This window comes from Scleropages formosus, chromosome 18 (genome assembly GCF_900964775.1).
Source record: "Scleropages formosus chromosome 18, fSclFor1.1, whole genome shotgun sequence".
NCBI lineage: Eukaryota > Metazoa > Chordata > Actinopteri > Osteoglossiformes > Osteoglossidae > Scleropages > Scleropages formosus.
In genome coordinates, this window is record NC_041823.1 from 24,998,426 (window position 1) to 25,025,362 (window position 26,937).

Below are 26,937 nucleotides of genomic sequence, written 5' to 3' on the forward strand. Positions count from 1 at the left end.
TAGCCTTATGCCCTGTGTTGCCAGGTTGGGCTCTGGCTCCCCATGACCCTGAATGGGACAAGCGGTTTCAGATGTGTAAATACCTAGGTTTCTTTTGTAAAACATGCATGTCCTGAGTTTCTATCCTGCCCATGTGGCCACCTCCATCTCATGATCAGCTAGATAGTGACAGATTTCAGCATTTATTCACAGTTCCAAAATTTCCCTGAAGAAATATCTGCATCACTGTTTCTCTACCATTAAGATTCAGGACACAAAACGCACATTTTCAAACACTCAGCTACCTGTTTTCCACAAATATGAAAAGTATATTTTGGATCACAGAATAAAACTATGATAAGAATATAACAAAAATAAAGATTCAGCTCATCGCTTTAAGAAAATATCAGGTTTAATACTTGCCTAGATGTGACATGTTGAACACATACATGAAGTAGAGCACATCACATGCTGCAATCAGAGCTGAACTGTTCAGGTGAATTGTTTCTTCAGCAGAATGACTAAAGCTGGTCTTGGTAGTAGGTATAACAGTGAAAGCATATTGCATACAAGCCTTGAGTGAACTGCCATGAGGATGTAGCACCACTAACTGACATTAGGACATTAGGTCAGAGCCACAGTGATACAGGCATCTGTAGTGGAAAAGTTTTCTAGGCATAAACACTACATCATTCTGTCCTAATTATAAAATTAACAGTTGTTGGTATCTGTATATAAAGACAGTTGATAATGACATCCAATATCTGGTATGAGCAGTTCTAAAAAACAATGCTCAACAGTGGAGTGGAGTGGCCACAATAAAGCGGAATGGCTGTTACTATCAGAATACTCACTCCCACTTTTTTCCAATTTAGAATCGAAACAGAACACAGAACACTTTATAGTATTCAAAACCATTTTTTCCTTTATTATTCCTTTATAAAAAAAATTAAAACCATAGTATTTTACCATTATCAGTACAAAAAGTATAGGACAAGGGCATACATCCAATATGGAAGTGATTTACAGAAAACTACAAATATTATTGAAAAAAAAAGATATAAACACACCCCTGATTCTGGTATTAGACTAGAATGACTAAAAAAGACCTCCAGAGAGGGCAAATCACCACAAAACCTTTACCCAGCACTGGGGGGAGGGGGGGGGTGGTGGTGGTAATGCCCTCTGTTGTACACCTTGAAAAAAGCAAGCACAAAAATAAAACAAATGGGACTTAAACAAACAATTATAGCTAACAAGAAATGGGCTGAGCCACCATGCTTTGTACCCAAAATTCCCTGAGATAGTTTACTTCCTGTATATCTCATTGCTGGCTGCTGGACTTGCTCTGGGCATCTGTCCCAACAGTCAACAGCCTGAGCTGGAAATGTAAAGGATACAGATGTTTATCAACATCCTCTGCTGTCCAGTAGGAGAGATGTCCTACTCCTTATTGTCCTGAACCCTGCAGAACTTCCTTATTCACAAACATAAATCTATTAACAATGCGTTAATCTAGTGTTTTTTCCCCATTACTTATACAGTATCTAGTTACCAAACCACTTAAGAGCTTAAAAGATTTGGGTGGAACAAATTCAGGAACCATCTCAGGCGTAACAGTAACATGGTTTACAGTAATATTAACATCGAGAGAGGGAACCCCATCCAAATAGGAGCATACCCAACAAAGCAATACAGTATAAATGTGTAAGCACTCTTTCTCTGTCATTACCAAAGCACCATTTGGTGAGGTAGGTAAAACACATTTTAGGAGAGAGGTTTTACAAACTAAGCATGGATACATCAATTTTTTTATGAAGTCGGGAATTAAAACTATGGCTTATTTAAAAAGCACATACACTTTAGTCTCTGGTGTCACTTTCTGTAGACTGCCTTGAGAATTTTGAAAACTCCACTAAAATATTTCAGGAACACCTACCAAAGTCATTTTTACTCATTTGGATTTCAAAAAATAAGCTTGCAAACAGCTTCACCACAGACTTAACACTAAACCTCACCTTTCAATGTTGTTAAAACAGCAGATAGCTTCAGGTTTTGAAGGATAATATGTTTCCTAGTGATCAGAGCACTTAATTGGCACATAGAAGCTGAGAAAATTCTTTATAACCTGGATGCCAGTCCTTTAGTGTTAGAACAAATCCTGATTGGCAATGTCAAAAATGTTTTAGAAATGATGTCTTTTCCCGTTTTCATAAAATGAGAGACCTGTGTTCCACCATTAACATGCATGTTACACATTTATGTAATAAGTCCATGTGTTGTAAACAAGTGGCAAAAATACACAAAGGTACGATCTCCAGGATGTGTCCTTACGCTGGGGACAGAAAGATGTTGAAGAGCACAGCAAAGAGGACGAAAACTATATAGCCCACGATACACAACCAGAACCGTGGATCCTTGAGAAGCTTCTCGTTGTAGTTGCTGAAGAACACGTAACCAACAGTCATACCAGCCACTCCACCTGCAATGTGGGCCACAAAGGAAACCTGGGAGAGAAAGGGCCCGAGTCAGTGTGGACAACAGCTTCTTTAGGTCAGCCGGTGAGCTTTCGCGGTAGGTCACCACAAGTAAAAAACAAATACCCTTTCTACCATTTTCACAGCAGCATTCAGGTTTGTCCTGTGTTCACAATGTCAGCTGTTGCTGGTGATTTTTTTTCTTTTTTTTAGACATTACAGTACTTAGCAAATGAACTGCTAAAAATGCAGCTGAACTTCTCCACAGAGCACTGTCAGTCAGTTCGAGGACGCTGTTGGTGCGAACCAGCAGAATCAGCTTGAAATAAGTTGGGACAGGCATTCAGCTCTGCTGGGACAAAAAGACATCACCCAAGCAGAGGAAGTAAAACCATAAAGAGCCATAAGCAAATGACCAGTGAGGGATTTCCCATTGGGCCTGTGAATAGGGTCTATAATATTTTTAGGGCCTACAAAGGAGAGAAAAAATTAAAAGCAGTAAAAATAAGGAAACTTAATCCTTCAAAATTTCAAAAACACTCAAGAATTTCTAGGTATTTCCTAAGAAAATTTCTTTCTCTGGGTTCTTCCTTCTTTTTGACATTTTGCAGTGAAAGTACCCAGGGCTACAAACACCAAAACACCTAACACCAGGCCCTACTCATGACAACTCCAAGACCAGACATGCACTAGAAGGACATGATGAAGAACCAGGGCTCCCAAACAAGTCAATAGGAAACCATGATTTAGTCAAGAAGAGAAGACAAAGTTATTCTGATCAGCAGCCTTTCTGTCACAGCGGATGTGCAATACGTACGACGCCTCCTCAAAAGTCATGCTTTTCACGCAGCACACAGCCAGAGTCAGCGTCTTACCTTATAACCCACTTCGTGACTAATGAACCTTCTGTAGAGAGCGAAGCCCATATCCGACCCCACTGGCAGAGAAGTAAAAGAGACGCAGATGAGTATTTGTAAGCCTGGAAGTTCAAATAATAAGAGTTTACTGTACCACAAGTCCTGGTGGTTACTTACAGAAATTAAGAGGCGTCAGGTAACAAACACACTACTGGGTTACACAGTGGGCATGGCTGGTCACTCAAACTTACCAATGAGCACAATTGCCAGGATCCGAAACACTCCCAAAAGGGGGATCATCTCCCGAAAATTCTGCAGTAGGTGAGGGAGGGGGGGACAAGGAGCGGCAAGGATTTGTTACCAAAAAGGTGTAAGTTCCCATGCTGGGAGACAGAGAGAAGTTGCACCCTTCATCCTTCATGGCACAAAATATGTATTACCCGCACTGAACAAACTTGTAGGGGTCAAAGTGCGCAAACGTGAGTAAATTCATGAAACAACAGCTGGCTCACCACTACAGCATTCATGAAATAGCCCCCAAATAGAGCGTACACCCCCCCAGAGGCCCCAACAAGGGCATTCAAGGGGTCAAAGATGGAGCTCGCCAGAGACCCTGTGGATAGAAAGTCACAATCACTATCGGTCACCAGCAGTTGAACATTTCTTCTGCGAGCTGCTGTGGACAAGAGGAGCGGTGAGAGCGTGAACTTACCTGCCAAGACCCCAGACATGTAGACCATGCCCACTTCGAAGCCCTTGTGAACCAGTTCCAGGGGAATGCCAAGCAGCAACTGCATCAGCAGGTTGCCCATGATGTGCTGCACCCTGCAGAAGACCCAGGGTGGCATGTTTATTGATAAACTTGATAAACTTTATTACAGGAACTGTAGCGGTTATGTTGATCAAAGGTAATCACAGTAGGGCCTGAAGACTCAATCCAGTGACCTTCAAGTTACAAGTGCTCCTCCTTGACCATCACACTGTCAGACCTCCACAGCAAGACTCCCACATGGAGGGACCATACCTTCAATCAGAAACCCCCCATTAGGCTATGCTTTATTCCCTCTACTCACCCAGCATGGAGGAACATGTAGGAGACGAAGCGCCAGGCCTCCTTCCGCTTGTCGGGCTTATAGGCAAGGGGGCTGTTCCAGATGCCTTCACCCAACGTCACCCACTGCTTCTGAGGCTTCCACACGGCATAATAGATGAACACTGCCAACTGCACAGGGGGAAGTACAGACCAGACCACACAACAGGAGTGCAGCCTAAGTTACCACTCAACAGGGCAGGTGATGTAATGGTTAGAGCTTCCATCTTTGGACGTGGACTCGAATCCCACCTCCTGCAGTAATGCCCTGGAGCAAGGTACTTACCCTAGATTGCTGTTGTAAAAATTACCCAGCTGCATCAATGGGTAAGTAGCGTTGGAAAAAGTGCAGGCTAAACGAATGAATGTGAACACCAGAGTACAGAGCACAGTGGCTCTAAGCGCTGTCTGGGTGCCGACGTAGTTACTTTGCTGAATAGGGAGTCACCTCTTTCTGCATTCCTGGTTTAGATATTCTCAGAAACATACCGCAATTAAGCTCTCATGGAGGGTGCAAAAGGAGGGAAGAAGCTGTGTGGGAGGGTCAGAGCAGCAAAAAGGACAAATGGGGGAACACACAGGTGTGTGTGGGTGTGTGTAGAGTCTTGTCTCCTTTCTGCGGGGGATGTGGAACCATATACGTATCTTGGAGGATCTAAGGCGGGAAGTGGTGAATGAGATGAGATGAGCCAGAGCCCTGAGCACCACACAACCTACTGGGTAAAAACTAGAGATGGCCACTTCTTTACCACACTTGTATAGAAGTGGTGGTACACACTGGTCTCAGAGTGACATCAGAATCAGAATCAGAACAAGCTTTATTGCCAAGTATGTTCGCACATACAAGGAATTTGTCTTGGTGACAGGAACTACCACAGCACAGACAGAATGACAGTGACAAGACAGGTGAGAAGATAGAGTATGTGAGCAAGGGATAAAAAATATTTAAAAATATAAAGTACCCAATATACAAAAATAATCACTAGATACAAATGCAAGGGAGTGTGAGTAAGAGATATGTGATAAATAGTTATAAATATAAATATAAATAGCATTATGTATTGCACTGGTTTACTCTCTAGGGGAGAGATTTAGGTGTTCATGAGGTAGATGGCCTGAGGAAAGAAACTTTTCTTATGCCTGGCTGTCCTGGTGCTCAGTGCTCTGTAGCGCCGGCCAGATGGCAAGGGTTCGAAGAGGAAGTGGCCTGGATGTGAGGGGTCTAGAATGATTTTGCTAGCCCTTTTACTGACTCTGGACGAGTGCAGTTCTTGGAGAGCGGGGGGGATGTGCCGATGATTCTTCCAGCAGTCCGAACTATCCGCTGCAGTCTTCTGATGTCTGACTTCGTAGCTGAGCCGAACCAGACAGTTATAGAGTTGCAGAGGACGGACTCAATGACTGCGGAGTAGAATTGCATCAGTAGCTCCTGTGGCAGGTTGAACTTCCTCAGCTGGCGAAGGAAGTACAACCTCTGCTGGGCCTTCTTCACAATGGAGTCTATGTGGGGCTCCCACTTCAGGTCCTGTGAGATGGTGGTGCCCAGGAACCTGAATGACTCCACTGTTGCCACAGTGCTGTTCATGATGGTGAGTGGGGATAATGCTGAGGTGTTTCTCCTGAAGTCTACGATCATCTCCACTGTTTTGAGCGTGTTCAGCTCCAGGTTGTTATGACTGCACCAGACAGCCAGCTCTTGGACCTCCTGTCTATAGGCAGACTCGTCGCCATTCCGGATGAGGCCGATGAGTGTGGTGTCGTCTGCAAACTTCAGGAGTTTGACAGAGGGGTCCTTCGCGGTGCAGTCGTTGGTGTACAGGGAGAAGAGCAGTGGGGAGAGCACACATCCCTGGGGGGCTCCAGTACTGATTGTGCGAGTTTCGGATGAGAATTTTCCCAGCCTCACTATCTGCTGCCTGTCTGTCAGAAAGTTGGTGATCCACTGACAGATGGAGGTGGGCACGGAGAGTTGGGTTAATTTGGACAGGAGGAGGTGTGGGATGATGGTGTTGAAGGCTGAGCTGAAGTCCACGAACAGGATTCTCGCATAAGTCCCTGGTTTGTCCAGATGTTGTAGAATGTAGTGCAGTCCCATGTTGACTGCATCATCCACAGACCTGTTTCCTCGGTAAGCAAACTGCAGGGGGTCCAGCAAGGGTCCAGTGATGTCTTTCAGGTAGTCCAACACCAGTTTTTCAAGTGACTTCATGACCACAGACGTTAGGGCGACAGGTCTGTAGTCATTAAGTCCTGTGATTTTGGGTTTCTTTCGGATGGGGATGATGGTGGAGCATTTGAAGCAGGAAGGAACTTCGCACATCTCCAGTGATCTGTTGAAGATCTTTGTGAAGATAGGGGCCAGCTGGTCAGCGCAGGTTTTTAGGCAGGCTGGTGAGACACCGTCTGGCCCTGGTGCTTTCCTTGTCTTCTGTTTGACGAAGACCCGACGCACCTCCTCTTCGCAGATCAAAGGTGCAGGAGGGGGGAAGGTGGGGGTTACTTGAGTTGTTAAGTGATTGGTGGAGAGAGGGTCTGAATGGGTGTGGGGTGTGAGACAGGGTTTATCAAATCTGCAATAAAACTCATTCAAATCGTCGGCTAGTTGTTGAGTTGACACGGTGCCGGGGGGTGGTGTCTTGTAATTTGTGATGTCTTTCATGCCTTTCCACACCGACGCAGGATCATTGGCTGAAAACTGTTTCTTCAGCTTTTCAGAGTAGTTTCTCTTAGCCACTCTGATCTCCTTTGCCAGTGTGTTTTTGGCCTGTTTATACAAGACTCCGTCCCCGTTCTTGTAGGCGTCTTCTTTGGCCTGACGAAGCTGTCTGAGTTTTGCAGTGAACCACGGTTTGTCATTGTTGTATGTTAAACGAGTCCTGGCAGGGATGCACATATCCTCGCAGAAACTGACATATGATGTTACAGAGTCTGTGAGCTCATCTAGATCGCTAGCAGCAGCCTCAAAAACACTCCAATCAGTGCACTCAAAGCAGGCTTGTAAGTCCTGCTCTGCTTCCCCAGACCATCTTTTAACAGTCCTTATTACAGGTTTAGCTGATTTCAGTTTCTGCCTGTAGGTCGGTATAAGATGAACCAGGCAGTGATCAGAGAGCGCCAAAGCTGCCCGTGGGACAGAGTGATATGCATCCTTTACTGTGGTGTAACAGTGGTCCAGTATATTACTGTCTCTGGTGGGACATGTAATATGCTGTCTGTATTTTGGCAGTTCACGGGAGAGATTTGCTTTATTAAAGTCCCCGAGAATGATTATAACAGAGTCCGGGTGTTGTTGCTCTGTGTCAGTGATCTGGTCGCCCAGCTGTTGCAGCGCTGCGACATAAGAACAGACTGCCTCACATACACACAGAGAATAGAAATATTTCATTTTAAAAATCCATTCAGCCTGTTCTTCTGCATAAGTAAAATATGCGTACTTCTGGAGTACTATCTTACCATGGTATCCATCCCTCACTACAGTTCCATATAAAAAAAATAAAAAAATCAGTTTTCACAAAAAAATGAAATTGTAAGAAAGCTTGTGGAAATATTTTTGTACAGTTAGAGGCCGCCATGTATCCCCACGTGCACGCACGCGCACGCATGCACACGCACGCACACGCACGCACACGCACGCACACGCACGCACACGCACTGCATGGTGGTTTAGAAGCTGCAGTTGAACACCGCTCCCAGGGCTCCCGTTCCAAAAAAAAACTGTATTTTCAGAGCACTGCTTTGGGCTCCTGCTACAGTAAACAGAGCTGTTCAGTGAATGGTACTAGCAGGGCTGAGCCCAACCCAGGAAGTCACACGCTGGACAACCCCCTGGAAAGGCCACCTAAGAGCTGCAGGGCTTGGTGTGTGTGTGTGGAAGGGGTGCGAGCCTGAGCACAATGTAGCTCTGCAGACACTGCCCGCTTCCTGGCCAAGCCCTCCTTATAATTTTAGCTGTGCCCTGCGGAAGGCCAGCGTGAGCCATGAGACTGGGGGCCACTCTTGGGCAGCAGGCCAAGGTCTGCTCTTTGGATGAATGAAGGAGTTAAATGAAACATTACAAGGTTGTCCTTGGCTCTGAAGACAACCAGTGGAGGAAGCAAAAAAAAAAAAAAAAATGATAATAATAATTTCATCTACCACTGCTATGTTGATAATACCAAGCTCTTTCTCCCCTTTCTGCCTGGAGCTACAGACCTTTCCTCACACATTGCCACCTGCCTACCAGACATTTCTGCCTACATGTTGGCTCACCACTTATAACTACGTCTTCCTGTCAAGAACTCTAACTGGACGACTCACTCATTTTGCCTACCTCCTCAGCTAAGAATCTGGGAGTGATGATTGACTCAAGTTTGTCTTTCTCTCAGCACATCGAAGCCACAACTCGGACCTGCAGACACATCCTGCATAACATCTCTAGGATCCGTCCCTATCTAACAGGCTCTGCTCAACTACTTGTCCAGGCCATGGTGATATCCTGTCTGGACTACCATAACTCTCTCCTGTCTGGCCTTCCAGCTACTGCCATCAGACCTCTACAGCTGATACAGAATGGTGCTGCACAAGTTGCACTTCACCTGCCAAAGCGTTCCCATTATCTCCCCTCTCTGTGCATTGGTTTCCTACAGCGGCCTGGATCAAATTCAAGACTCTGGTTGTGGGCTACAAAATAAATGGAACCATTTCCCAGATATCTACAAGACCTGATCATCTGCTACATCCCAACAAGACCCACGCACGAAAGGTCCAAAATCAAAAAGCACAAAGGTTTTCAGCTCTGGTTCCGATGTAGTGGAATGACCTCCCCATCTCACTCAAAACTGCTGAATCTCCCTCTACATTTAAGCAAGATCTCAAAGCTCACCTCTTCAGGACTCACTTCATCCATGAAATCTTAACTGGATTTTAAATGTATGTGTAATAATTCTTACATTTACATTACATACATTTATTCACTTAGCAAACGCTTTTCTCCAAAGTGACTTACAATGGGTACTGTGTAGTGTTACTAGCCCACACACCTTATGCACCAAGGTGACTAACTGCTGGATATGCTACTTACAATGGGTCACTCATCCGTGCATAAATTCTGTGACTGTAACTGTAAAATAATGGATAAACCTTTATGGAGCTAATCGTGTGATGTACATTGGGTCATATGGTGGAAAGTAACTAACTGTACTTTAGAACGCCTGCATTTAAATGTCTCTCCCTGCTAATGGAATGCACACATTATACTTTCATTGAGATGTACTGTACATCACTTTGGAGAAAAGTGTCAGTTAAATGAATAAACATAATGTAATGTAAATGTGATTTGAAAATGTAAAAAAGCAACTAAAAATACACATACAGAACAGCTTGTAAGGTGTTTAAGAATCTATTATGGCTTTGATGAACCCGCAACACCTAGATGTCAACAAGAACAATCGGACAGATGCACTCACCTCTCCTATGCTGATGAGGATGATGAAGATTGGAGGAGGGCAGCAGTTGGCACGTTCCAGGTAGGTATCACGCTTGTGTGCTGGTAGCATCCATCTGGAGATGGAGTGCTGGAACTTCTCGCAGCAGCCCACTGGTCCTCCAGTCTCATCATCTTCCTGCTCCTCATCCTCGGGCTCCGGTGCTTCCTCATCCCGCTCCACCGGAAAGGCATCCGTCTCCTCGATTTCCCGACCTTCCATGTGTCAGAGCCTGGGGAGAAGGAGTCAGCAGGGACAAAAAACAAAAACAAAAAGGACAGCAGGACCCTTTTATAGTAACCATCTCAAGATGAAAACACTGCCAAATCAAAACTCAGAAGGGGCACTGATACTATCCCATGGACATTTATCTCAATGGTGAAATTTGTGATGCCCAAAAGTTAACCCATCTATCACCAGTAGGCTGGATTTTTGTTATGTTCTTTATAGTGTTCTCACAAAAAAGCAAGCTAAAATTAATAACTACTGATGGACTACAAACAGTAAAGAATGCTGCAGCTGAAGTCATCACTACATCAGAAGAGAGAACATATAACTTTACTCATTACATTTCATTGTTACTGATAAACTTTAGGACTGATTTTAAGATTCTTTTGCTAGTTTACAGAGCCTTAAAAAAACTGGCACCTGAGCACATTACAGAAAGCCTTTCAGAGAACAGCATAGCATAAGTACAGCATACTGTAGTCCAAGCCGTGCTCTTAGATCTCAAAGAGCAAACTTACTCCATACTGGGAAGTTTACACTTCCTACTGAAGAGGCAGCTTTCTGTTTCTATGCACTGAAATAATGGAATAACATCACAGTATATATTAGAGACTTACCTTCATACAGCTGCTCAAAACATATCTTAATTATGCTTTTAATTCTAAGGTTAAGGAGGTTTGATAGAAATTATTCCACTGAATCAATGCAGTAAAGACCCTTGCTGTACTACAATTTAAGGTGTATATAGATGAAAAATAAAAGATAAAGTATTCAACATTTATAGTTTTAAACTTTTTGGACTGAAATGCAAACATTAAAAAGAGGAAACTATCATTTTAAAGAAATGTATGTCAAGATAGGGGGTGTGGTGGCGCAGTGGGTTGGACCACAGTCCTGCTCTCCGGTGGGTCTGGGGTTCGAGTCTTGCTTGGGGTGCCTTGCGGCGGACTGGCGTCCCGGCATCCCGTCCTGGGTGTGTCCCCTCCCCCTCCGGCCTTACGCCCTGTGTTGCCGGGTAGGCTCCGGTTCCCCGCGACCCTGTATGGGACAAGCGGCTCTGAAAGTGTGTGTGTGTGTGTGTGTGTCAAGATAAATTTTAATTTAACTGAAAATAAGAACTATATATTTTGTAATAAATTATGTATATAATAACATGCCAATAAATAAAGTAAAACGGTCCTACATCTGAACAATTTAGCATTTATGTAAATAACTATTTGCAAGCTATTTCAACAAGCAAAAATGTGAAACTGAGAGGTACCTTTGCTTACTTTCTTCAACCTTTTTTCACAGTGTGTACTCCTATTGCACTGTTGCCATCCGCACCCTCATGTTATTGTCGTATCTTTTCGGAAATGGTCTATCTGGAGTCTATGTCTTTCTTCCTATGGTTTGCTGTCATCGCTCATGCGCTTTAAAAAAAAAAAATATTATGTGCTATTTATTTCTGTTATTTAGCGTTACTTATGATATCTTTATTTATTACTATTCAATTCAGTGGTGTCACCCTCATGGACCTACCAGACCATATAGAATACCTAATAACACACACACACACATTTTCAGAACCGCTTGTCCCAGACGGGGTCGCGGGGAACCAGAGCCTACCCGGTAACACAGGGCGTAAGGCCAGAGGGGGAGGGGACACACCCGCCAGTCCACCGCAAGGCACCCGAACCCCAGACCTACCGGAGAGCAGGATCTGGTCCAACCCACTGCGCCACCGTGCCTCCTACCTAATAACATTTTTTCTGAAAAATATATAAGTAATTTCTGTTACTTGTAAACTGTAATTCCTGTATATCACTGAATTATGTAAACTGGGCTTATGAAAAATGTTTTGTTGTTATAACTACAGGGATATTTTTAAAAATAATAATACATTTCTACTGAATAACTACACAAAAATTTTATAGACAGTCATTTTAGTGTCACCCCCTCTGGTGTCACCCGGTACGGTCCGCACCCAGTGGCGCCACCGATTTTGATTTCTCTTTAAACTCCAAATTGGTTTGGGCTCCGGGGAGCTGAAGGATGATGCCATCATTGATGGGCCTCATTCCAGGGGTTAAATTTCAGCGGAAGTCAAAGAACTGGAAGGGCGCGGCAGAAACGGACAGTGACATAAGAAAGGGCGCTTCTAGAGACACCGAGTACAGGCGGGCAGCGCAGCAATAGACCGGAGCTGCAGAAAGGCGACCGGCCGCTCTTCCAGAGAGTCCGCGTGAGAGCGCGCAGTGTGCAGGAAGTGGCAGCGCGAGACCCCTTCCCTCACTGAAACGCTTCCTTTCATACTTTTTCTGACAGAAAACGCGGGACTGCGAACTACACTTACATCATGTATTCCAGACTCACCAAAATAATACCAACAACAACAATTTCAGCGTCTAACTCAATTAGCTAAGATTTTTTTTTATCATGTACTTTACAAGGACGTAAACTTGCAATCGATATCCAAAAAATATATTTAAAGCACTAGTGTAAAAAGGTAAATCATTCGATTCGTGCAGTCGCGTAAAAAAACTGCTCAGTTTAGACAAAAATACAAATATGATTACAATTTAATATTACACTTAATTGAGTCTACGTTCATGGAAACTGATTTAGCAAGGTGAGAAAAGATTATTATTTCCTGGCGGTTCTACACACACACACACACACTCCACCTACCTTCACCGCTCTTCTTCCGCATGCAGGTGTCGACGTGTAATTTGTCACAATGTTTAAAATTTTACTTACGACTGTAGTCCACTATAATTTACAATGCCTTCAGATAGGAATGCTGAGTTATTTGCATGAGCTTGTACACACAGTAATAAAAGCACTTCCCAAAGCGGCTTTCCCAGCACGCGCGCGCAGCCCCCACTCGTCTTATTCTATTCTATTGTGTCCCTTCCCGTAGCGCGAGGGCGATAAACACACACACAGCCCCGGCCCCGTACTCTTCCCCACCAGTAAGAAAACGCCTCTATCAGATCAGCTGCTCCATCTCAGTACAGGAGCCACGGACACGCGGGATGCTCTCTATGGACACGAATACGAACGATCGTCCGGCGCTTCTACTCCTCTAACTTCTCGCCCTTACCTGTGTGCGACACACCTGGGCGTGGTGACGTCACTGGCCAGAAGTGCCTCTCGAGACGCCGCGCGGCTAGTTTGTGAACACGGTGTGTAACCGGACGGATTTCTGTAAGAAAACACCGCCACTGTCTCTTATTCACACTGGAAGACTGTAGACGGACTTTGGCTCGTTAAGTGTCCATTCCGCTGTTGGACAAGAAAACGCAACTTATGTCTCACAGGCCACCACTAGAGGGCACAATGCAGAAATAAAGTGCGGTGCTGTCACACTTTACCCGACTCTGACCTGCGCGCTTCTGGGTTTACACCACCCTGGAAATAATTGAAATGTAAATTATTATTAGTAGAAAAAGAAAACTACTCATCAGTGTAAACCAGATGCCAATTGAGGTAGCCTACTTGGGATCGTAGGCGAATCCTCTCCTGGGGGACTTCTCAGTTGTCATTTTGCGCATCCTGTCCTGCTGTTTCGTATAGTTCCAAAACACTTGGGCCCAGTGACCGTCTCTGGATCACTGCAACCTAATAGGGGAAGCCAACCAACTAACGTTAACAACCGCTTGTCCTGAGCAGGGTCATGGTGACCGGAGCCTATCCCAGAGAAATTGGGTGCAAGTCTGAGGGGGTTGGGGGGGGCACACCCTGCATGGGACACCAGTCCATTGCAGGGCCACAACTATTTTACCCAGGCACATAGCTGGGCAAGGGTACTGGAGCTATTACAGGGCAAACACCTTGCTTAAGGACACTACAGCCGGAGATGGGGATCAAACCAGTAACCTCCGGTGCCAAAGGAAGCCACCCCCTAATACGACAAGTGACTATTGAAAATGTATGGCTTTAGTATTAGTGTGAACTCGAGCTTATGGTACAATAGCCATAGTTATGGTCGAGCTGCGTTATGCCACACAACAGATTAATAGGTCCTGTTAGGTGTGTTCCCTAAAATTAATCAAAATACTGAAGTATTTTCACTTTTGCATTCTCTTGGATATATGCATAGACACATCTTGCCACATCAAATGTTTGCATGACAATACAACCAACATATGTGAAAAAGTATTTCTAATTTGTTGATTTTCATTTATAAGCAATGACAGCTTGACTGTAGTGTATACTGGAAGCATGAGGCATGACACAAGGTACATGTCTGATGTTCATTTGACTTATGTTTATGATGGAAGAAAAGTTCACAAGGTCACTGACTCTGCAAAGCAGCACATGAACACAATAGTTTAGCCAGGCTATGTGACACTACTAACACGTTTGAATCCCAGTCTTAAGCAAGGTTTGCTCACAGGCCATATTACACAACTCAATAAAAGTAAATCAGTGTCAGTAAGCTGCTTTGGAAGAAAGCATCAGTTAAAATGAATAACTGACGATCACTGCTGAGATAGGCACAATGTGGTAGGAAATGAGATGAGTAGTTCTCTTGGAAAGAGTATTTAGGCCAAAAGCTTTAGAGTAGAAGACAGTGACCAAAATACTCATGTCAAATACTGAGCTAAGGAGAAGGGGGGGAAGAGGGAAGAAGAAAGAAGGAAAAAAAAAAAAAAAAAAAAAAAAAAAAAAAAAACACCCTTTAAAGAGCTTGAAAATGGTATTAAACAAAAATCTCAGACACCATCGCCAATGTATTTATTTGTTTCAACGAAACCCATCAACACTACACAAAGAAAGAAAACAGGGGTAAAACTGTACAGAAAAATTAAAAATACAAACTGCCTTTTTGGTAAGGTATCTTCATGAACTCTTTTTGCTGGTTTAGGATGCTTACTGCTCAAGAAAAGTCCATTATAAGCCATGTGGACTCAGCTTCTACAATCCCGAAGCTGAACCAACTAACATCTATATATGCATATATGCACAACACTGTACATTTTTTTTAAAGAAAGTCTTACATAAATGATACAGGCAAATCAAAAGCTTAATTTAATTGAAAAAAAAAAAAAAAATCCACTCTAAATTTGTCATTTTTGGGGACATTTTAATTTGGGCACTTCTGCTACAGAATGCTGTGAGGTTACCCTAACACCATGCCAAGCAGGAAGCACTGCAACAAACCAAAATATGGTAATCTTTGATAGTTTTCAGTCTAAGACTGGTGGAGTGTAGTTACTTTATCTTTTAAAGAGCAGAGCCACACATTCCAGATATGGATTTCTTCAGTATCATTTGCCTTTTTCATCCAACACACCAGTGACAAGTCTCAATGCCATTAGTACAAGGGCTCCTGAAAGACCTTTCAAAACAAAGGCAGATGTAAGGGTGGAAACCTATAGAAATTTGCAGGACCCAATAACCCCCCCCACAATAAAGTTTAAAAGAATTTTTAAAACTCTTCAAGCCACAACCATCATTAGGTTTCCCATCCTTCCGATACTGGATCATGCAAAAAGAGCTGGTAAAACACGTGCATTTACCATCCGAAGTTAATTTACTGTAAGCCACTTTTAATCTTCAGGAGTTGAGAAAACTTAAGTTCTGGATCTGAGTATTTTTGGCAATTACTTTATATACAATTTATTAATAAACCACTGATGTTTAAGACTGTTGATTTAAGATACGGAAATGGATTTCAAAATTGTGCCAGTTACCATTACTCATTGAGTGGGGACTGCGCTCTGCCAGCTGTACAACTGTAGTGAACTGAAAAAGGATTTAGAAGTGTGAATTATGTACAAAGGAGAATGTGATAAAGGCTTTTATTTTCTAAAAATATTAAGGGAAAAAGTCCACATCCTCAGGTTCAACTTGCAGAACAGACGGTGGGAAGGGGAGGAGGCAAGTTTTGGCAGCTGCCGCAGAGGGGATAATATTGGCAAGGCAATACAGAACAGTCACAGTAGCTGAGCTTTCTACAGCGCTGAAGAACCTGACGCACACCAGCTTCACTTGCGTTTTCCAGAGGCAGCGCGTACATCTGCAAGACTTTACAATTTTTTTTTTTTTTTTTTTTTTTTTAAAACTGCAACAACGGGCCAGCAGCAACAATTCCAAAGTAGAACTTCCAGGGGATTTAAAAAGGTAGATAAATCATGGCACTGAAACATTTGGGTGGGGGGGAGAAAAATAAAAAACATGAGGGTCAAGGGGAGTGGGGTGAGAAGTACAGCAGCCATCTTGCTGATAGAAAAGCTGGTACCAGTTGATTGAGATCTTCAGGAAACATCTGAAAGAGGCACAATCATGAGAGCTCAATGAGGTTACATAATCACAACAATATTCAAGATCATTATTCAGAGGAGACAAGACCACATGTCACATGGCTAAAATTAACATCCACAACCATATCCACCGCCAGGCAATTGGAAGTGTTTAAAATGATACTGATACTTACAACTTGCTGGCCTGGTGCCGTACCGCCGCATGATCTGGTCTTGCGTGAATTTCACAAAGGACTCGTATTGCTCTGAAAACGGAAGACAACGACCAGATGAACGCGATTTGATTTTTAACAGCACAGGAAGCTGTGCCTCCCAGCACTAGGAACGAACCCTTTGTTAACAAGCGCCCAGCAGCTCAATGCAGACCCATTACACTGCTAATTGCAGACTACAGCTTTATCCTTACTCTGTCGCCATTATGCTAATCTCATTCCGCTGTGTTGGCAGTGCTAATTGCTGCTGCCTGCCAGGCAAGGTCTCAAATGGAGACTCTGCATGAATTCAATAGGAGTAACCAGCACAAGAACTCCAGTTCAAAAATAGGATGTTCATATTGACAGTCTGAATTTAGTCTGAACATTGCAGGGTGAACAAAGAGGGTAAAAAATATAAGGATGTCTGCTCAAAGGTCAAACCTGCAAGCTTTGTATTCAGGATCTGTTCATACTCCTCACGGATCTTCTCTTCATGATCTCTGAGGAGGCGCTCACACAGGTAGCCCACCTGACGCAAAGTGAACGAGGGCTGGTCCTTCCTCACAGAAGAAGCACCTAGAAAACAAGCAGTATAGCTGAAGTACTTGATGCAACTAAAATTTACCTTGAACAGGCTGTGAGATCTAACCAGAATTCCATCTTGCTTCAACCTGACTCACCAAGCCAGGAACCCTTTAACACAGCTAAGAAACTTCTGCCAGCTGTTTACTAAGCAATTTTGATGGATGCAATTTTTCACTGAAAGCTCAATGTTCTGCATGTCATGCTTTTCCACTGGGCACCACTAAATCACATCTGCAGTGGTACTCTGGCAAAACAATTCCCAGAAAGGACACTACAGTGGGCTAATGCAGGTAAGCCCACAAACTCAGCTGGTCATTCTGTGCTTAGGAGAGTAGGTCAGGTCTGGAACAGACAGCAGCACATGGGCTAGCAGGGAGTGGTTTCTAAAGACACCCCAATGCTTCCATTATCACTTCTGTACACTGCTGAGAGGTATGAATGGGGAGGGGTTAGTGTCTGCAACAGCAGCTTTCAAATCCTTTTACAAATAAAGGCTAAGGATGAGAGGAAGCACTGTCTGGTTCCATCTTTCACAGCAAATCAGCATGAAAGCAAAAAAGATCCTACTTGCAAAACAGCTTTTGTCTTCTTGCCCAACGATAATGGGGGTGGGGGACTATACTGCTGAACCATTATGACAAAACAAATGACAATTTGAAGCCAGCCTCAGAAGTTCATTAAACGAACATCATATCAGCAAACAGGAAACCTCATTAATACCAAAATAAAAAGCGGTTTGTCAGGAGTCAATTTAATTCAAATCCTAAAACTGTATGAAAAGAATATTTGCATCAGTCCTGAAAAAGAAAACCTGCAGAACCAGTGAGAGACTGACCTTTGTGGTGGTGAAGTGACAAACCTGCAAAGGGCAGGTTCAACAGAAAGCCCAACATGCTTGTTGACAACAAGGAAACAACAGACTGACGTGTCTGTGTCAGAACAGCCAGACAGTCGGGAGCCTAGTGGTTAGGGTTCCTGCCTTTGGACCTGAAGGGTGCAGGTTCGATCTCCACCTCAATCTCCCGCTGTAGTACTCTTGAGCAAGGTACTTACCCTAAATTGCTCCAGTAAAATTACCCAGCTGTATAAATGGGTAATTGTAACCTTAACACTAAGTCACTTTGGAGAAGAAAGTCAGCTAAATGTAATGTAAATGTAACTGGATTTTTATTATGGCTAAGCAGCACCTCACTATTTGTGAGCGTGGGAAGGTCTCTGCTGCTCACCTGGGGGTGAATTTGGGGCTGCAAGTGCAGGGCTGGGGCTCGGTCCATCACTAGGGCCGGCACCATCGCTTTGGTTGAAGGCACCCTCCAGCTGCCGTCGCCGCTGGTAACGGCTGTACTCCTGTTTGATGTTCTGGAAGATCTGCTCTGTTGGGTGAAGAGGTCAGAAGAGGATCAGTATTACAGGACAGACCAGCACAAAAACAAAAAAAGAAAAAAAAACCCATCATGCAGTTACCTCTGAAATTGCTGTAACGCAAGATTTACTTTCGCTACTCTGTCTGAACCCTTTCTTGGCGGCCATCAGTTACTTCCATTTACTCATTTAGCAGATGCTTCTCTAAAGCAACGTAGAGCACTGAGTAAACAGAAGTGCAACGACATGCGAAGAGCTTTAGAAGACAATTGTTTGAGCACTGCCAGTAGCTCTGTCAGTGCACGTTCCATAAGTAGTTACATATAGAACTGCGTCTAATAGGAAAAATAAAGACTAACGGGCTGCGTGATAAAGATTTAAAGCAGTCAGGAGAAGTGGATAAGTGGGTCTGAGAGATGCATTTTGAGAGACTTCTTGAATGCTGGTAAGATTTGGTACTTCTAAGGGAGAGGAACTGACCTGATCTTGAAGACTATGGGATTCAGATTCTTTTGCCACTTTGCAGGCCATAACTAAACCCTGAACTCAATACAGACAGTTACAGGAAGCCAAATGAGGGACTAGGAGAAGGAAAAAAAAAAAAAGTGTTTCATCTTTCCAAGTGTACAGTTTGTGCTGCTGCATTCTGGGTCTGCAAACAAGAAAGAAGGCATCTAGTTTTCAAAAGACTTGCAGGGTAATGGCAGCACGCTGTCATGTGGCACCGCAAGTAGCGCTGCTGTCTCTCAGCGCCTGGGTGGAGTAAGAGACTGTTGGTTTGATCCCTGCTCAATGTGTTTGCATGTTCTCCCTACAGGTTTCCTCCAGGTGCTCTGGTTTCCTCCCACAGTCCAAAGACATGCTGTTCAGGTGGATTGGTGACTAACTCACCCATAGTGAGTGAGTGATTCACTGGAGCGCAGATGAGTGACCCATGATAAATAGGGTACTAGTAGTGCAAATCACCTTTGGTGTAAAAGATGTAGGCTTGCTTGGAAGTCACTTACTGAGCCCCTCTCAATCAATCAGGAAGGAAAGTGTTCTGAGGGAAACGGAAGCTGAACCAAAATCAGAAGTTACACCAGAAACCACAACTCTAGCAGATGTTGTTACTGCTCATCCTCTGCTCGGGAGTTTGAACTCACAAACCCCTCCTCTCCACCGCATGAATGACAAAACACAATGCTTGTTGAAAGTTTCCTCTTCCCCAAAACATTTGTTCCACAGCAAAACATTTCCAGAAGAGCCTCTAAAATCGTTGCGGCAGGTCAAGGAGCGGAGCAGTAAAAGAGGCTACAAACTGTAGCCCCAAAGCTGCGGTCCTGAGGGTCTCGCTCTTGGATTACAGCAAAGCAGCTTGACAGGCAGCAGCTGAATGTGGGTGATGTAGGACTGCAATGCGGAGGACAGGCAAAGTCTAGCTCTTCTGCGGCCTACTTCTGGCACCAAGTGAGAAAGGGGGTTACATTTCCAGAAGGCTGCAGGACAGGGTTGCAGGACAGGGTTTCAGTACATCCTGCTGAACACCCTACATGTTCACAACAGCCATACCTTGCTTTTTCTTGAACAGCACAACATTCCTCTATCAAGGATAGGTGGCCAAGGTCCTTGGACATTAGGCATAATGCTAAAGGGGCAGACGGCAGTGGTACGGGATGCTCCATCGTACACAGCAACACACAACGGACCCCATGAAACTGCGCTGTTAGGCTGGTGGTAAAGCCTTCCTGTATTTACAAAGAAGCCCATCGTGTTTTATTTGGCAACATGCAGGGTTTTCACAGCCTAACAAAGCTCTGCTGACAGGGCTCCACAACCAGTCCACCCCCAATGCACAGCCACAGCTTTCACTCTGTGGAGGCATTCAGACTGGTGAGAAAGGCATACCCAGTCCCACTGGGCCAGGTGCACACACACATTGTGATGCAGCTCCATGAACGTGGGGATTAGGGCAAGTCTGGCTTGTCATCTGGCTCTATTTAAACAGCAGCGGAGTCACTCAGTGGTGAAGAGCAAAGCCAACAATGCCTCATTCCACAAGAGAACAACTACAAAGTTACTGCAAACGATCCTTTAGAAAAGATCCTGTGCACAAGCATTTTAAAAGAAATCACATTCCCACTCCTGCTGCTATAGTCAATCAACATTTCTTCAGTAAAATACTAAAATGGGTAAATTACCATTTTGAGATCCTTAGAAGATCAACAAAGCCTCAAATTGTTTAATTTTAATGCACATACAAAAAACCTCAGAGGCAAAGGTCCTGCATCAGGGAGATAGGTTCAAGACAGCCAAACTGAAAAGTAGGCACAAAAAAAGTTGATTCGAAGTGACCTTTTTCAGACCTTTTCCAAAAAAGACATCACTGATTAGACCCCACACCTCTCCAACACCCTGAAAACTGAGCCCTTCCCATACACTATGCTGTGATCCAACCTCCATCAAGTGGAGGTCATTTTTGACTGATGGCAAGCAGAGCCCCACCCCCCACTGCCATCTATGCTGCCACTGCCAACAACAGAATCCCAGTCGTGGACGCTGCCTAGCAACAGTGTGACCTCGCAGTGGTCAGAGAGCCATCAATCACAGACATCCGGGTGAGGAAAGGCAAGAAGGGCAGCAGCCCAGAAGTCGGATGATAGGAAAAGAAAACAAAAAGCATAGGACTGGCAAGATAAATTGGATGGGAGAAGGGATAAACTGCTCTGGGATCATGGAGGACAGGAAGAAACAAGTGAATACTGGGGGATGGAGAGGGGAGTTTAACACACCCACTTCTTAAGTACAATGGTGACCAGTGTCTGAGCAGGGTGGGTTCACAGAGTGGATCAGGCCAAGTTCAGACATGCCCAAAAGCCCCTGGGGTGTGACGGCTGAAGGAGGAATACGAACCAGCAGATTTGTACACGCAGAACAATATGCCAACAGTGGAGAAGGAGGATGGTGTGCTTTTGAAGCGTGGCCCCTGTTGAAACCAGAGCTTCATGGACAGCATGATGGGGCGGGGGGGTGGGCAGTTCACCAGCAAGTTTCTTCCTGGTCACACCTCTACACTCCTAGTACTTTACAGGGTGGCCAAGAAAGCTCAGTTTTCTTACTTGTGGATTCAGGGGTTTCGGATTGCACAGCACTCCTCCTTTCCCTCTTCAAAACCACATCTTCAAAGAGATTTCACTTTATTACAAGGTTTAGTCCTTAACAAAAATTAAAAGTCAGCACAACTGAGAACTTTGTCTTTCCTTATACCGCTGAAATGAGGGGAAGAATTTTACCCGTGCCATCTGTACAGTGCTCTTAAACAAGCTTTTTACATTAACACATGTGGCACAAGCTTTCAGTCATCAACATGTGACACTAACCCACCAAGTCAATCCTATGCAAATAAAAATAAAGACAAGCATACAGACCATCACTCCTATGATGAGCACTGGGCCAGTGTGTCCAGCCTTTGGGTGAAAAGCCAAGGGTGCCTTTCTGTAAGGACAGATTACATTCAAAATGTTGAGGCTACCACAAGTAATGAGAGTGGAGCGATGGGCTTTGTTCCACTTGCCTCCAGGCATTTATGCAGTGGGTAAGCATGCGGTGCCAAGTGTGCCATTCCATCGTTCAACAGGATCCACTCAACCTAAAATATGCTCTGACCAGCACCGAGGGGAATTCAGAAGGAAGTCAGTTGTGAAATATCCCCCTGGGGGGGGTGGGGTGTAGCCTAGACACTGTTCATTGCACATAAATGCTTCATTTATTTACTAAATAGAACATACAGTACTATTTTTCCAGCTTTTAGCCATACTTTAATGGACCCGTTTCAGCATCAGGCTTCATGGTATTTCAAACCTACTGTGCAAACACGACCATTTTGCAACTATCAAGAAAGGAATCGAAGCCTGGAAATAATATCTGGGAAAGTTTACAATTAATGCTCAACCGTTTATACAGCAAAAAGTACTGGAGCAGTAGAAATTCAAATACCTCACACATGGATAAATCCCTGCTGGATTTCAACCAGGTTACTAGTCTATGGCCTTATCCAATACTGTCACTACCGTCACTGATCAAGGCCCCTTGTCAGCTGTGTGGGACTGTCACTGAACTAGTAAGGTGGTGGTCAATGTGCATGAAACAGGTCTCCCTTTACAGTGCTAGGCCTGGTGAGGACTGACTCACCATAGCTTCTGCTGGAAGCAGCAAAAATGGACAGGGCCCGCTGAATAGTGAATAGTTTTAAAAAAAAAAAAAATTGACAAAGTGGTGAGAAAACAGGGCAAAGGAGAAGGGAGATCAGATGTGTGCTCTGCACACAGGAAGCGAAACGTAACATGTCTTCCTTTGACAGCTATTCACAGACAGGATAGTACTGGCACACAGGCTAAGGACCTTAAACTGAAAATGATAACCCTCATGATTATGATTATGATGCAAGACTGCAACAGATGAGAACAAGTCAGAAACAAGGTTCATTCAACAGAACATCTGGAGATTATTTCCACCCCTTTATGGGCAAATGCATAAGTCAACACATGTTGCATTTTACTGAATAAAGGAATGTTAGCCGATTCAAACTAAAGGTACACAAGAGTTGCAAGTCTATAGCCTGCAAGTGCAAGGCAGTTTTGATCATCTCCAATGGATTTTTCACTCTACTCATAAAAATGTTAGATTATAAACACTCAAAACTCAATGATCGCGCAAAGCTGGCTCCAAACTCCAGTTTCTCAGAGAGCTACACCCAAGAAAAGTGTACCCAGCAAGTCTGGCACAAAGCAGCTGAAATCAGGTACACCAAGTACTACTAACTGGAGAGATGTAGACCTTCTGGCACAGCATATATGTGGAATGAAATTGTTCAAGCAACATCTCTTGTACTAATGATGTTCACAGCCTTCATCAGGTTACAACATGCTATGTGGCACCAAGAAAATAATAAAAACACGCCTCTCATGTATAGCATGGGATGACTGTGTGCATGTTCAATTCTCCCCGCAGCAAGAGCAAGGAAATTCAAAATGTGTGCTCTTCATCACAGGTGGATCACAGGAAGCCTCGAACCAGATCTTTTAAAGGCTGGAACCAGAGCTTGCAAAATCAAATCAACATGTGAAGGAAGTGATGACTTATTCTGTGTAAATTGACTTAGTCTTGTTTAATCTAAAATGCCCAGGAGGGGTGGGCAGCCACTGGTACTTGGACCCCCAGAGACTTTTCCACCTCCCTTCACTTTCAGGAGAGCTTTTTTGTTCCTTTCCTCCGTGGCCAGTAGGCATACTTATAGGTTTAATAATTGCATGGATAGTGTGGTAATTTAATATATAGCTACCTTATGTGTTTGTCTTATCCCTTTGTCCTGCACTCCACATCACTGTGTGAGAAGAGCACTCTATAAAAATAATTGATGATGCTGGTGCAGAAACAGGGGTGATAATGGTTCAGGGATAGGTTACTACTGGCAAGGAAGTTGAAGTTATAATGCAAGGAGCCGTAGTATCTCCCAAAGGAAAACAAAGGCTATCTATACTCTGAGATGGTCATGCACTTTCAACAATGATCTGAGCTTTTAAATGGAGGAAGCATCAGTTGTAAGATAAAGGCCAAGGTAAAGAAGGTGGCCCAGTGCAGGCACAAAAGACCTCTTGTCCTTGGGGTTACCAAGCCACACAAACTGAAAGCAGAGCCACAAATGTGTTAGCCTATTCAAGTAATTAAAATTCTTAACACAAAGACCTGTGACAGAAGGGGGCTCCTGCACTGAACTGTGAGGTACTGCACTTGAATTATTTTAATTAAATGCACATAAATGAAGACAGGAAGGATTACTGCACTGCACAAATCAGTTTCTCAAAATGAAAAAGTAGCTACATAAGCAAGGTCAAACATTAGGATTTGGGAGGCATAATCCTCATTCTGACACATGCACTACATCACTTTACATTAAAAATATCAAATTGGATCCAAACCTAAGCAGCGGTTTAATTAGGATTTAAACAAGGCAGGGAGGGGGGGGAGCTGCTGCCAAACTGCTCTTTGTGATGAGCTCCACATAGTGTTCACAGGATTACAGCCAGGATATCCAGGTAATTATCTCCCTGGGCCCCTCAACCCTCAAAACTATTCAAATCTCAAAGGGCAGGACTTTCGAACGAATGGACAGGAAGGGTGCATGTGCACAAGAGAACAATAGCCTCCTAATTTTGTGGATAATGCAGCAGGCAGGGTAACACAGAGCCTTGCAATCAGAAGGTCCACAGTTCAAACCCCTCTCCTGCCACAGTACCCTTCCTTGATCAACACACTTACCCCGGATCCATACAGCAAGAATAGCCTGTAGAAAGGGGGAAAACCATTACACGGCTGAATACGTACCACTAAGTCACCTTCGAGAAAGGTATGAGAAACAAAAACATGTACATGTGTGTCTAAATATATGTACAGGAGGGTATCGATTATGGAGCCACCAAGTAGACTGGGAATCTAAATCACCTACTGGATATGAGAGCACAGCCATGTCTCTCTCTAAACCACCCGCACAGGGGTCAAACAACAAGGGCCATTCCCACACTCTGCTCAACAGCTGGACACTGACAACACACAGATGTGCAGGCGTGCTCGAGACCACCGGAAGTGGCGACCAGCTCAGGAGCGCCGCGGCGGACATGGAATTCGACACATCGGGGAAGACAGCGCCGACTGTCCCCGTACTGCTAGAATAGGACTTGTACAGAGGTTCACTCGGAAACATCCTCCTTGCCCCACGAGGAATTCAAAAGCCAGATTCCGCCGAGCGCACAAACAGCCGCTGCTGAAGAGTGGAACCGACAAAGCGGCGTGGGTGCGGTAAAAAAAAAGAAACATTTTTATTTGAGCCCCGATTTGACTCGAGCGCTTGAGGCCACTCCTGACCCGTGGCCGAGGTACAAAATTGTACCTCGAGTGGGAGCAGCGAACGGGCACCGTCTTCGCTAAGAGGAGCTTGTGTCGTGGGGTGAGAATTTTAAATGCGACATTCCTGTGCAGCACAAGGAAGAGCAGCTCCCAACCCCCCACCGGCCATGGGCAACAAGCCGGAGCAGCAGAGTCGAGAACCGCCGCCGGTGTGCAACATTCACAGTACTACACACACACACACACACACACTACAGTACTTAAGTACCTCCGCGTATCTCAAACAGAACAGACAGAGTATCTTTACTTCTCGTCAATCCATCATTCGCACAACACATCCGTGGAGACACTGACAACGCCGATAAACGTCCATCAAACGGCGCCGGCAGTATAGACGGATTTAGGTGGAGTAGCAACGAGGGATTACGCGCAAAACTGATATAAATGTAAATATGTGTGAAATTTACATTAATAAATTGTGAAAGCAAATCGACGATGACTGTACTGTACAGCTATCTGATAGCTATGTGTCACCGACGCTACCAGGCTCACGCTGAACTGAAAGTGCAACGCACAGCAGACCGCACGCACGTTGAAAGACAGTAAATCTGGCAGTTAACGACATAAATGTCACAAATGTTGATGCGACATCTTGCATCATGAGGAGACGACAGGTACGTAGTGTCGTGGAGGACCGTTAGGGAACGAACGGAACGGGTCGGTACCTCCACTGAGTCCACGGATCTATTTATTTAATCGCGCAGGGCAGCGGCCACTCTGCCTTTCTGTACAGAAAATAGACATGAACTCTTCGCTTTTTACAATCATTGTTCGAGAGAAGGTACAGGCAGAGGCAGATCGAAGTCAGCCCCGAGAAGCACAGGCCCCGGGCGGGGACGGAGGAGGCGACTCCGGAGGACCGGGAAATGGTTCACGAGGAGGAGCGGGTGACAAAGAGGGCCGCCGAACGTGGCCATAGGGCTCGTGCGCGTGTACGTTACATACAGTACTGCACATACGCGTGTAACGCAGCGATCCCCACCCCCATTGCACCCCCACCCGGTTCTCCCCATGCCACTCCACCCACCCCTCCCCCCCTCCTCTCACGCAGCTCTCACAATCAAACACGCTTTTTTCCGCGAATTACGTACCCGGTGTGAGTCTGTGTTCCCCTGCAACCGTCTGCGGGGACATCGAATGCGAGGGGCTCTCTGTAGACGGCCTCAAGTTGCACCTCTGCGGCGACGGGGTGGCCGGCGTCCCCGGCAGCGGGTTGCACCTCCTCCGCTTGGGGGACTGTGGGCTGAGGAGGGCCTCGAACTCCATCGAGCGCTTTAACGTGGCCCCACACGCCATGCTGACTTAAGTGCGAATGTCTAGGACTGACAAAGAAATAAACTAAAGCGCGAAAGAAGACACGGCTCCAGAAAGAGACTATTTAAGACTCCAGTATCCACCCTCCTCCTCCTCCTCGAACAATCTTACAATGGCGACTACGGCCGGGTTCATATGCCAACTGCCAGGCTTGTATCACAACTCCGGTACGTCACCAAGATGGACTGTACCACTT

At 44.8% G+C, this 26,937-nt stretch overlaps 2 protein-coding genes across 4 annotated transcripts; both read right to left on the bottom strand.

Moving 5' to 3' along the window:
* Positions 1 to 985: 985 nt before the first annotated feature.
* Positions 986 to 13,353, bottom strand: rhbdl2 (rhomboid, veinlet-like 2 (Drosophila)). Of its 3 annotated transcripts, none has more exons than XM_018726879.2 (8): positions 13,179 to 13,353; positions 9,848 to 10,097; positions 4,387 to 4,535; positions 4,026 to 4,138; positions 3,826 to 3,926; positions 3,565 to 3,625; positions 3,332 to 3,393; positions 986 to 2,486 (listed from the first exon to the last, which is right to left on the bottom strand). In XM_018726879.2, exons 2-8 carry the CDS (start codon positions 10,085 to 10,087, stop codon positions 2,310 to 2,312), a joined length of 903 nt encoding a protein of 300 aa, XP_018582395.1. In that variant the 5' UTR covers positions 10,088 to 10,097; positions 13,179 to 13,353; the 3' UTR covers positions 986 to 2,309. The 3 variants fall into 3 exon arrangements, with proteins under 3 accessions (XP_018582395.1, XP_018582394.1, XP_018582396.1); XM_018726878.2 differs by lacking the exon at positions 13,179 to 13,353 and adding an exon at positions 12,764 to 13,177; XM_018726880.2 differs by lacking the exon at positions 13,179 to 13,353 and adding an exon at positions 10,612 to 10,852.
* A 2,750-nt stretch (positions 13,354 to 16,103) lies between these two features.
* On the bottom strand, positions 16,104 to 26,894 carry akirin1 (akirin 1). The gene is made up of 5 exons (XM_018726864.1): positions 26,519 to 26,894; positions 18,350 to 18,496; positions 16,980 to 17,114; positions 16,518 to 16,589; positions 16,104 to 16,349 (listed from the first exon to the last, which is right to left on the bottom strand). The coding sequence occupies exons 1-5, from the start codon at positions 26,721 to 26,723 to the stop codon at positions 16,339 to 16,341; spliced, it is 570 nt and encodes a 189-aa protein (XP_018582380.1). The 5' UTR covers positions 26,724 to 26,894; the 3' UTR covers positions 16,104 to 16,338.
* Between the last annotated feature and the right edge of the window lie 43 nt (positions 26,895 to 26,937).

What these genes read in the sequence shown, in the direction of transcription:
- akirin1 (XM_018726864.1), bottom strand. Translation starts at nt 26,723, where the DNA reads ATGGCGTGTGGGGCCACGTTAAAGCGCTCGATGGAGTTCGAGGCCCTC. An exon ending in GGAACACAGACTCACACCGG is followed by an intron (nt 18,497 to 26,518) that starts GTACGTAATTCG and finishes TTCACCCAACAG; the next exon opens with AGCAGATCTTCCAGAACATC. An exon ending in CCTGAATACAAAGCTTGCAG is followed by an intron (nt 16,590 to 16,979) that starts GTTTGACCTTTG and finishes TTCCGTTTTCAG; the next exon opens with AGCAATACGAGTCCTTTGTG.
- rhbdl2 (XM_018726879.2), bottom strand. Translation starts at nt 10,087, where the DNA reads ATGGAAGGTCGGGAAATCGAGGAGACGGATGCCTTTCCGGTGGAGCGG. An exon ending in TCCTCATCAGCATAGGAGAG is followed by an intron (nt 4,536 to 9,847) that starts GTGAGTGCATCT and finishes CCCCCTGTGCAG; the next exon opens with TTGGCAGTGTTCATCTATTA. An exon ending in CCTGGCAATTGTGCTCATTG is followed by an intron (nt 3,394 to 3,564) that starts GTAAGTTTGAGT and finishes CTTCTCTGCCAG; the next exon opens with TGGGGTCGGATATGGGCTTC.